Raw genomic sequence first — 17239 nt, forward strand, 5'->3', positions numbered from 1 at the left:
ATTTTATGGCAATATCATCATGTATGTGGTCCACTGTTAGAAAAATGTCATTATTCACTTCCCGACTGTAGTTTAGTCTGTCTTCCTTCTGTAATCACAAGAGACAAATGATAAACTATAAAAGTGCTTTAAATGAAAACAAAGGAGTACCAAAGGCACAGATAGAGAAACTGAGAGTAAAGGTCAAGTGGGAATCAAGGAAGGTTTGATAGAGGATGATGCTATTTAGATGATGATGATGATGATGATGATGATGATGATGATGATGATGATGATTATTGTTTCCTTGTTTGTAGGTAGTCTCAGTAGCCCAGGGTGGTATAAAGCTTACAGTCTTTTGGTGTCAGTCTCCCGAGTTTAAGGATTATAAGCATATTACGACTATTGCCACACCTAAGAAGATGATGACACTAAAGTAATATTGAAAGGATGAAGATAAATTAACTACACAAATCACGTTTCAGATATAGTGTCAATATGGAGGAAGGTCATGTAGTGAGGACAAGGTATGGTCAAGCAAATGAAAATTTATAATTGTGGGTATAGCTAGAACCACAGATTGGGGGTGGGATGGGGTAGAAAATGGTATGAGACTGGATTGGTGGGAGATGGCCACTCCAGTCTTGATGATCGTACTAGTAAACTTAGGGCAGTCAAAGCAAAATACCACAGAATAGGGCTTAAGTAACAGAAACAGTGTCTCACTCTTCGGGGCTGAGAGCCTGAGATTAGGGTGTCAGTGTGGTAGGGTTCTGATGATGATCCTCCTGTTGGCTGGAAGACATCTACTTCCTCTGTGTTTTTATATAGCAGAGAAAAGATAGGAGAGGGCGGGAAGGCCAGATCCCTCTCCCGTTGAAAAGATTGTCCTATCAGATTATGGCCTCGCCTCTTAACAATAGTCTCTCCAGATATAACTGCATTGCATCAAAAGACTCCAAAAACAGAAATGTTGAGGTGGGTGGGACACGATTCAGTCCTTAGTGAATGGCAATAAAAGTCCTTAATTTCCACCAATGGGATGGCATGATTTGATAGACAGTGAGATGCGGTGAAGGGAATGGGCAGAGGGCAGAAGTGACCATGTTGGCTGGTGAGGAAGCATCTCTGGCAGCTCAGTGTAATCCAGGCAGCATTTCTGTTGGGAAGGAGAGCATTCCAGATTAATCCAGGAGGTAAGATTGAGCAGACAGAGCACTTCATTCCACATGGATATGGATATGAAGGCATGAGGACCTGGATGGAGCTTAGGTTTCACATTGCTTACCTGAGTGAGGGACAAAGGTGTTCAAACAGGAACACGCCAAGGAGCTTAAACGTAGGGGAAAAACTGTTTTGATATCTGAACATTTTCAGAATGTTTGAGAGATAATTTAACCCTTTTGAATGATTTTTTTTAATAATAATTGCCAACAAATACTCAAACCGTTATTTCCTAAATATCATTGGCTTAACACAATAGAAATATTAGTTCTTTGAGCTGACATGAGCAAACAGATGAAAACAGTGCAATCTGGTGGAAGGATTGGGTCTAGATTGGAGTGCAGCTTCCCTGAGGAGGAGGCGCTCTCTCGCAGACACCTAACATTTAGCACTTTTAAATAAGTCACTTTTCCCCCAAATGAAATATGATCTTAAGTTGCTGTACTGTATCATAATGACATAATGAGGTACCCGAGACAGGCTATTTAGGAAGGAAAAGTACCCACTTTTGCCATATGGTTCTGAGACTGAAGTCCAAGACTAGGTGGCCCCATTGGTATGAGTCTCTGGTAATGGGTCCACATCATAGATGGAGTGTTTGGAGGAATGAAGTACTTACATCTCAGGCTAGAAATCAGAGAGACTCAAAGAAACAAGAGTCTTATAGTTCCTTTTCTAAACAGGTATGACTGGCATCTCTAGGACCTACTTCATTCATTCACTTACTCACTCATTCATTCATTCACTCATTCATTCATTCATTCACTCATTTTTACATTCCAGATTTTATTTCCCTTCCGGTCTACCTTTGATTGTTTTACATCCCATATGTCCTCCCTGCACTGTACCCCACTCCTTCCCTGGTCTCCATGAGGATGTCCCCAGCCCACCCACCCCACCAGACCTCTAAACTTCCTGCGGTCTCCAGTCTCTTGAGAGTTAGGGTGCATCTTCTCTGACTGAACCCAGACTTGGGAATCCTCTGCTGTATGTGTGTTAGAGGCCTCATCTCAGCTGGTGTATGCTGCCTGGTTGGTGATCCAGAATCTAAGAGACGTCAGGGGTCCAGGTTAATTGATACTGCTGTTCCTCCTACAGGGTTGCCCTCCTCCTTAGCTTCCTCCAGCTTTTCCCTAATTCAACAGAAGGGTCAGCAGCTTCTGTTCATTGGTTGGGTGAGCATATCAGCATCTGACTCTTTTAGCTGCTTGTTGGCTCTTTTGGGAGGCAGTCATGATGGTCCCCTTTTTGTTTGTGCCCCACAGCCTCAGTAATGGTGTCAGGTTTTGGGGCCTCCCCTTGAGCTGGACCCCACTTTGGGCCTGTCACTGGACCTCCTTTTCCTGCATTTCTTTCAGACAGGAAGAATTATGGGTCAGAGCTTTGACTGTGGGAGAGCAACACCATCCCTCACTTGATGCCCTGTCTTTCTGCTGGAGGTGGGCTCAACACGTTCCCTCTCACCTCTGTAGGGCCTTTCATCTAGGGTTAGGACCTACTTCTTAAAGTTCTCACCACCTTAGTATTGTGGCATATTCAGGAAGAAAGCTTTGAACACTTGGGCTTTTGGGGGGACATTCTTCATGTGTCAAACATCTCTTGGTTAATTTTAAAATTGCCTTGACCATCCATGAGATCTTCATTATTTTTTCTCCCTCCTTCTCTCTCTCCCAGAGCCCAATTGCCATTTTATCTTGATTCTAAATGAATCAAAGCCCTTTATCATCATCAGTGTGATTTTAAATACAACTTCCTTCTTGAAGCCTTTTCTCTCAACAAAATGTTTTATGTATTTGATAGCATTTAAAGAAAAATCCCAAGGAAAAATGTCAAAATAAATATTACTACTTTATGATGTCGTGAATTCATTTTTAATTCGTGTTACTCAAACATATTTCTGTTCTTTACAGTTCTCAGTGCGTCCTGTCTTTTCCCTTTTCTTTGTCATTATTATTATTTTTAAGGCGTTTTAGTCCTCTTTGGTGGAAGGAAGTTTAGGGTTGAGGCAAGAGAATCCCAAAATTGTGGCAAGCCTGCGCTGCAAAAGGACTCACCCTCAAAAGCAAGCAAGCAAGCAAACAAGCAAGCAAGCAAGCAAGCAAGCAAGCAAACACCGTGTTCCCTATAGTTATTTGCCAATGAATCGCAAATTGATGAATAAATGTGAGTTTCCCAGTTCCACTAAGACAGCTTTGTGGTGAGACAATAAATTTGGGGTGCAAAGAGGATAGTGCAAAAGTTCTATGTTCCAGGTCACTATGCTCCCATGGTAGATTCTCTGGCAATTCAATTTCCTGAATCATGAGAGAACTATTTAGGATCAAGCTAGACCTTTGGATCAGAAGTTGTTTTGAAGTCAATCGGGAATAAAAGACAACCAGGCACTGGTTGGATTTACTTTGATGTCGGACTTGGTTCCCATACATTGTGAGAGTCAGATCTTAAAACTCGCGAGTTGGCCCGGTGTACTTTGAAGCTTTCAGAACTTTACAGGAATCTAACTAATTCTCTAACTCAAGATCGAACAGAGAATTGCACACGGTCTGGATCTTTTCTTTTGGTTCTATTCGTCCACCGAGAGGAAAGCGTCAGATTACCAGGTGAAACCTTTCCAAACGAGGCCGTTACAATGAGCTCAGACAACTTCTAGGAAGGGTGACCTCTTCATGCCACAGCCATCACTCTCAGTGGGGACCCGGTCACCTGGCGCACCTGCTAGCAGGCCACGCCCTCAAGCCCTGCTCCTCCCGCTCCCCGCCCGCGGCGGCTGCACGCCCCGCCTCCGTCGTGAAGCGACCTCCCGGCTCCTCGGGCTCTGGCCCCGCCCCCTCCAGCTCCCCAACGTCCTCGGCGTCGAGCCCAAGCCTGCGCCTGCGCCTGCGCCCTGAGGCTGAAGTCCGGGCGTGCCTTGGCTAGAACGCGGAGAGCGGGCGGAGCAGCCAATGGGCGGCGGCGCGCCGAAGCTGCCGAGGAGGGCCTGTGCAGGGTGTTAGGTTAGCGCGAGGCGTGACCTAGTTGACAGGCTCTGAGGTGCTGCTGTGGCGGCGGCGGCCGGGCAGAGCGGGCGGGTTGAGGGAGGAGGGCGGCGACGGGCCAGCGGCTAGCGGCGCGGGACGCAGAGCCTTTGCACTTTTCCCTCCCGAGTGTCCCCTCCATCCCCCCCACACTCCACACACCCTGTTTGCCCGTGAGCCTGGGGAACTTGCAGCTTAAAGCCAGCCACCCCCACGGCAGCATGCCCCAGCAACAGAAGAAAAAGGTGTGAGAGAGGAGAAAGGTAACTGGCCCCCGCGGCCCCGGGGACGGGCGGCGGTGGGTGGGGGCGGGGCCCGGCAGGGCGGCGCGTCGCCCTCCGCCCGCAGCCTCGCGCCCTTCGGTACGCCGCTCCTGCCCGTGGCTCGTGGTCAAGTCCACGCTCGGCGCCGGCGGCCACGCGCCACCCCCGGGCACCTGCGGCTCGCGCACTTGTGGGCGCACACCCCTCCGGGCGCGGGGTCACCTCCTGTCCCGCGTGCTCGCCTCCCGGCAGGCGCGCATCCCCTGGGCAGGGTACAAGTTGGTCAGGACCCGAGCTGGGACTTTGCACCTCCCGCCGGGTGTCCCGCGGACCGGTGCCAGCCGGTGTCGCTCTGGTTGCTGTTAACTGAGCACCGGAGCTTCTGCACCTGCCTTCCTCCCGTCCCAGCCTCTGTCCTCCCTTCATCCCAAAGTGGTTGGGGTCCCCGCTATGTTCAGCTGCAGTGTGACTTCTGAAATGTGGAACCCAAAAAGAGCATCTTGTCAGCTAAGTGCCTTCAGAGAAGTCTGAATGGGCTTTACTCGGCGGCAATGTGTTTCTCTGTTGCATCCCCATTCATAGTATGAAGTCGCACGGAGTAAGTCTGCGAGCACTCCGTGAATGAACCCTTCCCTGAGTTTTGTGCACACCGAGGCTTATCCAGATCCGTTAGATTGACAGTGGCACCGATTCCTTTAAGAAATAGAACTGTGCCATCAGTTCTTTTTCTCCTCCTGTCTGTCTCATCTCCGTTTCATAGGTCATATTTTAATGTAATGCTTGAGTCTCTGGCATATTTTTGTTCATCTTTTTCTTTTCTTTCTTTCTTTTTTTTTTTTAAAACAAACTTGTTTTCTTACCTCAACCCCCAATCCCAATTGCAGAAAAACTATTTGCATTGCTACTACCAACTTGCACCAAATCTGCATATAAAGGATGGACTTGAGCAAAGTTGTACAATTTTCTTTGGACTATCTTCTTAAGGAAGAGGGTAACTCGGTTGAAGGTTGATTTTCTTGCTGATAGTTTGTTAAACATTTTTACTGCAAGCCCCTGTCCTTTGTGACCCTTTTAACCGAACAATGAACTTAAGAGTGAGACTTAGAAACAACTCTAAGTAGTGCCAGCGTTATGAAAAAAAGTAGCTAGGAGGGATGTGTTCAAATCAACTGCAGGGAAGTATTAATATGATTAAATAGTGCAGTTAAAGTATCCTTTTAACTATTGAGAGATTCGCTTTAGTGTCATTGTTTCAATGAGTGTGAGTGTTGAGAGAACTAAAACTTAAAGTGTCACAGAACAAACATTGTTTCAAATGAGAGCCTGACAGCAGGGCTGGGACATAGCTCACTGGTAGAGCACTCCAGACCTCAGTAGTCCCTTACACCTGGCGCTGGGAAAGACCAAACAAGCAAATAAAAGGTCAGGAATGTGAATTAGTGAGAAATTTTATTGAACACACTTCTGTGAACATTGGAAAAGCACACCCATTTTTCTTGTTGGTCTTGAAATGTTAACTTTTGCATCATTGATGATAATAAAATATAGTGTAAAATCAATTTACATTGTGTTCAGTTACACTAACCATTGAAATTATAATGAATACCTAAGAACTATTTTTTATTATATTAAAGAAACCACTCCTAAAGTAACATCTATACACATGGACTGGAATCTTCAATACCTTACTGTTTTTGCCTTTTGTTGTTTCTTCTGTAGGAAAAATATAACCAAGTCTTTTCAATTAATTAACTAATGAATTAATTAATTAACTTACATACCAACTGAAGTTTCTCCTACATCTTCTCCTCACAGTCTTTTCCCCCACCTCCTCCTCCTTTTCTCTTCAGAAAAGGGGAGACTTTCCATTGATAGTAACCAGCCTTGACACATTAAGTTGCAGTAAGACTGGGTTCATCTTCTCCTACTGAGGTTAGATAAGGCAGCTCAGTAGGGGAAAAGACTCCAAAGGCAGGCAACAGAGTCAGAGACGGCCCCTGCTTCCTGTGTTAGGAGTCCCACATGAAGAACAAGCTGCATGACTGTTACATATATGCAGATGGCCTAGGTCAGCCTGGCCCCTTAACCAAGTATTTTTTTTTTAAATAAAGAAGCGAATGCATAAAGAAGGCTTTTAGTAAAGTTATTTTTCAATCCTAAACTAAGCTATTTTTGCAAAGGGAAATATTATGAAGTGAATGCTATGTATCTGTCTTCTAGGAATGGCTGTTTTTGGAACAGTAAAGTGTGAAATATCATGTTATTCCACCAAAAGGGAGTTCAGGATTTCTCATACAATAAAGAAACCAATGGCATACATGACCTTTTCCCTTTCATCCCATTGGAGAGTTGGTGGCTTAGTACTTTTGCAGCTGTTATTGGAATCTAGATGAAGCCTTACCCGGTTCATGGAAATGTCAAGGCACTTTAGAAACATAATTCAGAACACCTTGTAGTAAGTAGAACTGTGTATATACTTGGTTCACAGAGAAAGGGTTCATTGTAAAAATGAAACATTAATAGATGGGAGTTTTTGGTAATACCCAAGAAACTGTGCGTGTCTTTTTGCCTTTTGTATGTCTCATTGCTTAAACAACCGAGGTGTTCTTAAAAAGCACATATGTTAAATAAATAATGCTCTATTGTTTTGTGGCCAAATTTAGAATCATTTAATGTATATTTTCATTTCAGGTGTTGCTGTTTACCTCCTTGTTTTCATTGAATTATATTTGGTGTCGTGTTTGTTCTAAGTTGTGGTTACTGCTAAATAAATAGAATGACAGTTTTATTTCTGACATTTACATAAACAGTTGCTTCATAATTTCTCTCAGCCTGATGTATAGCTGCAGTAATTCTGCACTGTGATCTGAGCTTTTAGAGCAGTGCTTTAGCCACTGAGGGCCAGCTCCCTTTCCTGCTCTATGAGCTAATATCCTATAATGAACAGGTGTCACTGCCTTCCTTTCTAAGTCATGGAGAAAGCAAGTTTCACAGGACAGTAGCAGCCCTAGCATGTTCTCCATGGTGTCATTGGTTTGTTTGTTTGTTTTTGAATATATTTAATTTAGGATTCATTCCCATTGTAGAGGAAGCACTTTTCTTCTTTGTTTATAAGATTAACCCTGTGCTTGTGCGCTTTATCCAGCTAGTCTTTGAGATGTTGTGCCATCATTTACTCATTCTTGGGTATGTTTAATTTCTCACCATCTCAGCTCTTCTCTACTGTCTAAAACAGTGCTCTTTGTCCTCCCTGCCCACTTCCTCCCTTCCTCTCTTCTCCTCTCCACCCTTTCTCAGACAGGCTCTAACTCTGTGTAGTTTAGGCTGGTCTAGAAATCGTTCTGTAACCCAGGTTGGCCCCGAACGTGTGGCAGTTCTCTTGCTTCAACCTCTTAAGTCCTAGGCTTACAGGAATGAGTCAGTGTATCAAGCCTCACTTTCTTTCTGTTTAGTGCCTCATAGTCTCCTGGATTTCACTTACATTTTATTGAGATAGTGTTCCTAGTCATTCATTAATGATGATGAACACACTAAGATAATAGTCACCGAAGTCCTCTCTTGTGCTCTCTGCTGTATTTAATCCCTTGGATGTTTTATGTCATCTTACGTGCACAACTCATGGAGGTGAAAAGTTGTATGAAGTAACGTAGGCTCAAGCTTTAAATCCAGTTGTCCCATTTCCAATCCTAGTTAGTACTGTTCAACAACCTCTGGGATGTTATGTTAGTTATTTGACCCCTCTGTCATAGTTGCCTTGTCCAGAAATTGGGAATAATACCTGTCTAGTTATCTCACAAAGAAATTGAAACATAAATAGATGGAAGTAATGTATCTAAGACCATATAGATTTATATAATGATTTAGATTACTGCCAAAACTCTATTAGCCACTGCTGTCTTTTCAGTGCTGATGGTCACCCAGCTGATAAGGCACTGACTTTGTAAAATAATTATTTTCTCTGACCTTTCCTGTAGAACTATATATATTTTTCTCCTTGTATTTATTAAAGCTCTTCCGTGCATCACTTGGACTTTATAACCTTTTGACAACTAGATTTTATTTCATTATTCTAACTTGCCAAATTTGCTCATTTCCTTTTTTCTTTTCTGTTTTCTATCCTCTCTTCTTCTAGGACCAAAGTTTTATGTCTTCTATTAAAAATAAATAGACTTACATTATTTTCTGCTTCCTAGTCTATCATCTTGTACACATATAAGGGTATTCATAATCAACTTTAACTGAGCGGTTTTCTTTATAGAAGGAAGAATAATGACTCACTGTCCCACGCAAGGCCATGTACAGCTTTGCTTTCCTTTATTTTTGGCTGGTTTTCACTTCTGTGGTCCTTCCCTGCCAGATAACACCTTATAATTTTGTTAAGATATTTATATCTTTATGTTTTTATTACTATTCTGTTTGTTGAAACATTCTTACTCTTTACCTTTTCATGGGAAGAGTCTTAACTATGCTCATTAGTAATGACTTGTTATGAAAATTATTTTAGTGATACAGACATTGGAAATGCTTAGCACCAGTTGAGCTCTTTATAAGTGGCATCTGCTATTCTGAGATGCCATTAGTTTTATATTTTAATCTTAAAACCAAGGTGTGTATATAAAACATGTATATTCCACCACCACAATGCCATTATCAAATTTAGAGAACACTTTTCACTGTCACTGTTGATGGCTTTGTAACATTGAGGAAACAGCTTTGTTGCTGTGTTTCTTGTGCTCACACTGTTTGGACATGCCTGTTTCAGTAGTGTGCATTTTATGTAACTGATGCTATTTTGTACCTTACTTTGCCCTTTCCCTGTGAAGTGAAAGATCATTGATCCTGAGTTCCATAAATGCACACCTTGCACGTACTCTGGTAGCAAATAAGGACAGGAAGAGTAAATGGCTTTACTCACTTCCTGAGCTACCTTAGGAGCTTTGTCTTGACCAACTTTGATCTTATGTTTCTTGCTACTGTGGAATTAATTTGACCTCCTTTAACCCTCAAATATGAAATCATTAGATTGCATTTTGGTGTTCCTTAAGTCTTTGGTTAGTGCAGCATGATTAATATTTATAAATGTATTCAATAATTCCGAAGATTAAAATTTAAATACAAATGGAGATTCTGCTTTTATTTTGCAAGAACGTTTGCTGAAGATGACCTTAGAGGAGAGACGCAAAGAATACATAAGGGACTATGTTTCTCTGAGCACCATTCTGTCATGGAAGGAAGAGATGAAGAGCAAAGGCCAAAATGATGGTAAGTTTCTCAGAACAAGTTTTTAGGCAAATGCTGTTCCCATATATTGATGGTTCTTATAAGACAATGGTTGACAGAAATGAATAACTAAATTCATGAATGAGATATTTTTGAAATTATTACTTTTTATTCTTTTATTCTTTAAAAACTTTTCTGCAGCAAATCTTAAGAGAAAATGCTATAGACATTTACTCATTGTGTGGCATTTTGAGCTTGTATTAATTTTATTTGTATTGGATTTTCTTTAGGTTATTTTAAGAATTGTGTGTGAAATACAAAAAATAACATTTTAAATAATTTAAAGAATTATGTTTTATATGGTATTGTATTATGTCTACATATAAAAACACTTGACAAAACTTACGTAGTGTTTTTGATTTGATGAAAGTCTAGGTTGTATTGGAGTATAAACAGATTTTTAAGCATTCAAAGGGTAGATGAAAATTAGTTATTCAATATCAAATGGTCAGCCCCAAATCAACTTTTTAATATATATGTATATATATATACACACACGTGTATTTATGTATATATTCATGTGTGTGTATGTATATATATGTATACATATACGTATATGTATATATAAGTAGTCTTCAAGGAAATAGATGCCATTAATTTGGCAGGGAGATGGAAGGGGTTGGAGGAGTGGAAAGGAAGGAAATATATTAAAAATTATATTTTAGTAAAAATTTTAAAGGTTTCTAAACAGGAAATCAAACATTTTACAGATGTTTGATATTCTTATCTCAGAATTAATAGTCATTGGTGTTAATCTTGGTGGAAAGTTTAGACAAACAGCACACTTCAGAGCACACTTCAGAGCAGGGGAATTTACTTAAGGAAGTGGACTTGAACAATTCATTTTACAGATAGTGCCCCTAGACTGGTGTCAGCATGCAGGATACAGATCAGAAAATGAAAACCAAGTGTTGAACAAAAACTGAGTAGAAAAACAGCTGATTTAAGCTTTGGTATTTGAAAAAAGAATGTAGTTAGGGTTGTGTTTTAGACACTCTCTTCCTTGACAGGTGGAACAGGCATGGTGACATGTGTGCAGCTGAGGCAGGAGCCTTGCTACTAGTTTGGCAACTTGGCTGCATAGTGACTTCAAGGCCAGCCTAGGCTGAATAGCCTCACCCTACTTAAATAATTGCAACAACAACTACCACAACAACAACTACAACAATAACAACAACCACCACCACCACAACAACCATAACAACAACAACCACCACCACCACCACAACAACAACCACAACAACAAAGGTGAAGCTTGTTAGGCTGAAAGTGAAAAGATCTTTTTAGTGGAGAGGTAGGGGAGTGGCTTCACCTCAAGGGTTAGTGGAATTCTAGAGCCAGATGACTAGCATGTTCACGTCTGACCTCCTACTTATTATCTTCAATAAAGGCAAGTTGTTTTAGCAGTTGCCTCATGTGGACATTGAAAGAAAAGCTAGTGCAGTGTAATGCAAGAGCACAGGCCAGAAGTCAGGAAAAGAGCATCTCCACTTCTCCTTGATTTGGGTTCAGTTATCTCTTTCTATTTATTATAGCAACTGGAATTGAATACTTAGCTCCATGCCCAGCAAACCTCCCTTTGGTCTTTCTCTTTTCCTTCATCTGATTACCTTCTTGGTCACTGTTATAGCTGGTCAGTTATCTAAGAATATGATAAGCCATGTTCCTTTGAGCAAGTTTGTTCTCTTAGGATAGAGTCAGAGGTCTGCTGCTGCTCTAGTATTTCAGAGATCAGTAGCCGATACTCAGGCTGCTGTGCATGTTGGAGAACCACTCTCTTCTATTTAGGAACTTGGTTTTCTCGTTGGCTACTTCTGTTTCTTTGTTTTGATATATGTATGTATGTATGTATGTGTGTATGTATGTATGCATGTATACATATATATATATAGTTATGCACATGTGTATGCATCTATCTATGTATGTATTATATATGTGTAGGGTGTAAAGGTGTGTGTGGGGCGAGTTACATTAGTACATTAGTATCACAGCCTACATGTACAGGTCAGAGGACATCTTGCAGGAGTCAGATTCCTACGTCCACTTTCAGGCTGTCAGTCCTGGCAGCAAGCATCTTTATCTGCTGAACCATCCCACTGGCCCTGGCTACTTCTTTTTAAAAATTCAGCCAACAAGTAACCATGTACGGTAGAATTTTTTCAGAATCAAAGTAGTTTGGTGTATTTAGGTATACCAAATTGTAAAATACGTCTGCCAAATTAGAAAATACACATTGAATAACTCCTGACATGTCTTTCCCTTACATGACACTTTGTGTTTAATTCTGTGTGCCAAATGTGAACTTATAATTTATAAGTGATTCACAGTTATCTAATGCATTAATTCTTCTGTTCAGCTGTTTTGAACCTGAAGGCATTCCATGGGGAGTTAGGTGATGTGACCTGAATTGTATTTTTATTAAGCAGCGCTTTATGATTTACTTACCTGTGACATCTGAAATGTTATTTGCCTTTGCATTTTGTGACTTGGACACTGGTGACTGGGCTCATCCTTAAAATGTAACAGCTTATATAAGTGATGTTTGATAATTTTTACATTTTAATGTTTGATATATTTTATACATTCTTCATACATATTTTGTTCTTGTCCTCTCTTTAATACTAAGTCATAATAGAATATTAGTTTTACTATTTTACTGCTTTAAAAGATGTTTAGTAGACTGGTAAGTATGATCATTATGTACATGCATGAAATGCCATAGTAACATTTATCGTGTATAATTAGACACCGTGGGCAGCTGCACACATGAACTCACAGTGATTGTGTCAGCATGCATAAGAACTGAGCAAGCTCAAGCCAGACACAAATCCAGCATGGAACTGGGCATGAATTCCTGTCCCTAGCTGAGGAATTACTGGCTTTTGATAGCTGCTGAGAAAGATAGTTTTCTTTAATGGTGTCACTCCTGGGATATTGACCACATTCCAAGGCAGGTCCCACACCCACTAATAGTTGTCTAGTACAAACTTGACTGGGTGGTTTTAAAAAAGAGAGAAAGAAAGAGAGAAAGAAAACCAGAATTGGGTAAGCAGGGATGTGAATCAGGGAGGAACTGGGGAACCAACATGATCAGAGTGCGTTGTAAGAAAATCTCAGAGATTTATTAAAAACATTATTTAAAATAAAATACGTATAATTAATATATACTAATAAAATACTTTAGAAACATCTTTATTGGTGAGAGGTATGGATGGCTTAATGAGACAATATAGTGGTTGCTCTTTAAATGTGTATGCATTAAATGTGTATGCGTAAAACTTCTCAGGCTATTTTGAGACAATTATGTATATTATATAGTTTTATCCATAGTGTGTGTGCATATATATGTATGTATATATGTATGTATATATATATATCTTTAAAAGATATTATCATAGAAAATTAGCAATTACTATAAATAGCCAGTTAGTATGGTTCATTCTCCAATCATCTTAGTTACTTTTCTGTTGCTGTGATAAAACATCATGGGAAAGATTTAGAGTCCATGATCATTAGGGTGGAAAGCCTGGCAGTAGGCAGGCAGGCATGGTGCTGGAGTGGCATCTGAGAGCCTGTATCTGATCCGTAAGCATGAAACATCGAATGGGAGGGGAGAGGTGTGTGTCTGCGTGTGTGGGCATTCGCGTGGTGTGTGCGTGCACAGGTACCCATGGAGGCCAGACGGAGGGGGAGGGAGAAAAGGAAAAAGGGGGAGAGAGGGGGAGGAGGGGAAGGAGAGAGCATGCATTCAAGAGTGCTAACTCAGAGTGTAATCTCAGAGTGATGCACCTTTTCCAAGGTCACACCTTCTAATCCTTGTTAAACAGTTCCACCGTCCGGAGAACAAGTCTTTAAGCATATGATCCAGTTGGGGTTCATTCCCGTTTTACTACCACACCCATCGTCTTTTTTTTTTTCCTTATGAAATTTTTATTACATACAAATAAACAATATGCGAAGGATGTAAGTTTTACGAATGACAGACATTAAAAAATAATCTCACTTGTATTCATTCTCAGAATTTTGAATGTTTTCTCAAACACTTTCACTTCCTGAATGCTAAACAAGAGGGGGAAAAAGTTTCAAGGACAGGTGCCAGCTTACTAGCAATGCTCCCAGAATGCACCACGACAAGCGTACTACTTTGAGTGATCATGGACCATGTTCACACCCATCGTCTTATACAGGACCTGGATTTTGTGTTGCTGGTTTAGCTGAGTAAATGTCCAAACAAAAGGTGCTGAAGAGACGGTTCAGGTTCAGCAGTTTAAGAGTGCTTGTTCTTTTTTCAGAGGACTAGAGCTCCTGAAGCCTCCTGTAATTCTAGCTCCAGGGGACCTGATGGCCTCTTCTGGCCTCTGAAGGAACCTGCACATGCCAACACATGCATACACTCAGACCTCTCTCTATCACACAGGCATGTGAATATAATTAAGTAAAATGTAAAAGACCTTAGCAAGGTCAATATACTGTACTTAGTCTTAGTTAATTTTAATCTGTATTTAGTTCTGTTTCTGTTCTTTTCTTCCTGATCATAATACACTGCTTTTTTTTAATATTGTGTGCATTTTTCTCTTTATCCCATGCAGCTGAATCACTGTGATTTCCTAACACTTGTTCCTCTCTGTATGTTTCTTGTAGTTGTTTCTTGTAGTTAAACTCTAGAGCAGTGCTTCTCAACCTTCCTAATGCTGCAGTCCTTTAATACAGTTCATGGGGTGGTGACTCCAAGCATAAAATTACTTTTGTCGATACTTTGTAACTATAGTTTTGCTACTGTTATGAATCATAATGTAAATATCTTACATGCAGCTGCTCTTAGACAAATCCTGTGAAAGGGTCATTTGACTCCAAAAACAGGGGAGACCTACAGATTGAAAACTGTTGCCCTAAAGGATTATTCAGATATAGATTTAAGCTTTTTTTTTTTGAAAAATACTTTTATATACTTTTCATGCATCAGATCACAGAGTAGATAGTATCTGACCTCCCTCCCCTTGGTGACAGTATTGGTCCCTGGGCTCACATCTGGTGTAAAGTACCTGTAAACTTCTGATAGCAGCCTTTGATGATGGCCGCTTGGGTAATTTATTTCATTAGTGGTTGAAAAATAGTGTTAACTGGATTTTATTGTTCTTCTGTACTTTATTATTCTGTATCCTAGGAGGACCTTGAATTTACTCTATAGCCAATGGTAGCCTTGAATTTCTGATTCTCTTGCCTTCACCTCCAAAGTGCTGCAATTGTAGGTGTGCACCACCACACCTAGTGTATGTGGTGCTGGAGATGACAGAGGGCTTCTCTAGTGCCAGGAAACTACGAGCTGAGCTACACCTCAGGCCTATGAGTCACTGTTTTTCAATGTTTGAAGAGCAATTGAGAAAAAGAATCTTTATAATTATTTTATTCAGATATCATAAAATATTCTTTGAAAATGATTTGGTTAGAGGAAAACTTCATATTTTGTATCCTATATATGTTACATTCAAATCTGATATATAGGTCATTTAGCAAACACCTTACTCTAAATTCTGAGGTGTGCAGTCTTTAAATCTGAATTACTCAACTAGTTTTTGAGGTAAATGGAAAGGTTTTGACATGTACAGTTTGATTGTAGAGTAGAGGCACATTTATAATCTTTAGTTTCTTCTGTATTAAAATTAGTATGATTGCAAAAAAGTAGTTCAGTATTATTGATTCTCCTTTCATTTAAACTAATTTTTACTCTTAAAAATTATTACTCTCAGAAGTGATGACTTATCAGAGGTGTATGCTGTCCCACCTACTTGGGAGGCTGAAGCAAGAGGGTTTTAAGTTAGAGGCATGTCTAAACAATGGTGTGAGAGCTTTTATTCCACTTTTTTCTTTTTAAAAAGTAAGAGAGAGAGAAAAAATTAAGTCCTAATTGCTGAGTTTTTCCTCCCTTTACTTTGAAATCTAGTTTGAGTAGGATTTAAAATCCTGGTCAGTGAATGACTTGTGTACCAAGCTGAAAAGTCATGTTGAGAAATCATCAAAACCATATCTTTTTTATTTGTATATGAGCATATATATATATATATATTTTGGTAATTTTATATGTGAATATGTGATGTATTTACATTTATACCCTCTCCCTACTAACCCACTCCAACTCCTGCAAGGATCCCATCTCCAGAATTTATATTTTCTTTTTAAAGTATATTTTAATCATCTTTCAATATTAGTCTATAACACAGTACTTTTATTTTAGTATGTTTATAGTAACTGTTTTTGGTTGTCAGTATGTTTATTAATTATAAAGACTGAGGAAATTAGAATATAAGTGCTATTCTACAGAACAGTATATGGAGACGGATGAGGGTAAGAGTTTTATTTTGTATGACATGGAATACTTTATTTTGTTTTTGTTTTTCCTTTTCCCCCTTTTATCGAAAATAGATTTTCTCCTCACGTAGCGTTTCCAGATTATAATCTCCCTTTGCTCTACTTTTCCCAGTTCCTTCCCACTTCCCCTCTTATCTGGATTTCAGTCTTTCTCTGTCTCTCATTAGAAAACAGACAGGCTTCAAAGGGATGGTAGTAAAATAAGATATTATAAACTAAAACAAAAACTAACAGATTGGAATTGGACAAAACAAACAAACAAACTGAAGGAAAAGACCCCAAGAGAAGTACAATAATCACACCCAGATGCCCTGTCAAAACACTAAACTAGAAGCCATAATGTGTACACAAAAGACCTGCTGCTAACCTGTGCAGGCCCTGTGCATGTTGCCTTTGTCTCTGAGGTCATAGTGTGCTTTGATCATACTGATTTAGAGGGATTTTCTTGGTGTCCTCTATCCCTCTGGATTTTAACACTCTTTCTGTTCTACAAAGCAAACAAAAAGAAAAACCAAAAGCAAAACAAAAACCGATGTAGCAATAAAATGATTCCTGGGTTGGAGAGATGGCTCTGGAATGGATGGAGATACCTTTTCCAGAGGTCCTGAGTTCAATTCCCAGCAACCACATGGTGACTATCTGTAATAGGAATCCAATGCCCTCTTCTGGTGCATCTGAAGACAGCGACAGTGTACTCGGATACATGAAATAAATAAATCTTCCAAAAAGTAAATGATTCCTAATGGCATTCTTTTATACTCATGATCAGTGCCTTGCTCAGCCATCAACAAAGAAGCTTCCTCCTGCAGCAGATAGGAGCAAATACAGAGACCCACAGCCAGACACTATGTAGAGGATGAGAGACCATGGAACACTTAACCACAAACAATGAGATGTGTCTATCAAACCCTTTCCTAAGGACTCAAGGAACCCTGAGGAAGAGGAGGAAGAATGAGCTTTGATTTTAACTAAGTAGGTATAAAAATAGAAGTTGGTGATAGAGTGGTGGTGGAGATGGCCAGTGGATAAAGTTCTTGCTATACCGTGTGTGAGGACCCAGAATTTGGATCTCCAGAAGCCACCCAAAAGCTATGGTGGCTGGCTGTAATCCCA

At 40.2% G+C, this 17239-nt stretch overlaps 1 protein-coding gene across 1 annotated transcript in view; it reads left to right on the forward strand.

The window, feature by feature from the left end:
* The first annotated feature begins 477 nt into the window (after positions 1 to 477).
* The window catches only part of Macrod2 (mono-ADP ribosylhydrolase 2), a 2209545-nt gene continuing 2192783 nt past the window's right edge, over positions 478 to 17239 (forward strand). Inside the window, exons 1-4 of the mRNA XM_032902613.1 lie at positions 478 to 506; positions 3879 to 4106; positions 4419 to 4480; positions 9626 to 9742. Of these exons, the coding sequence (XP_032758504.1) occupies positions 478 to 506; positions 3879 to 4106; positions 4419 to 4480; positions 9626 to 9742 (436 nt within the window). The remainder of the gene's footprint in view (positions 507 to 3878; positions 4107 to 4418; positions 4481 to 9625; positions 9743 to 17239) is intronic.

Source organism: Rattus rattus, chromosome 5 (genome assembly GCF_011064425.1).
Source record: "Rattus rattus isolate New Zealand chromosome 5, Rrattus_CSIRO_v1, whole genome shotgun sequence".
Taxonomy (NCBI): domain Eukaryota; kingdom Metazoa; phylum Chordata; class Mammalia; order Rodentia; family Muridae; genus Rattus; species Rattus rattus.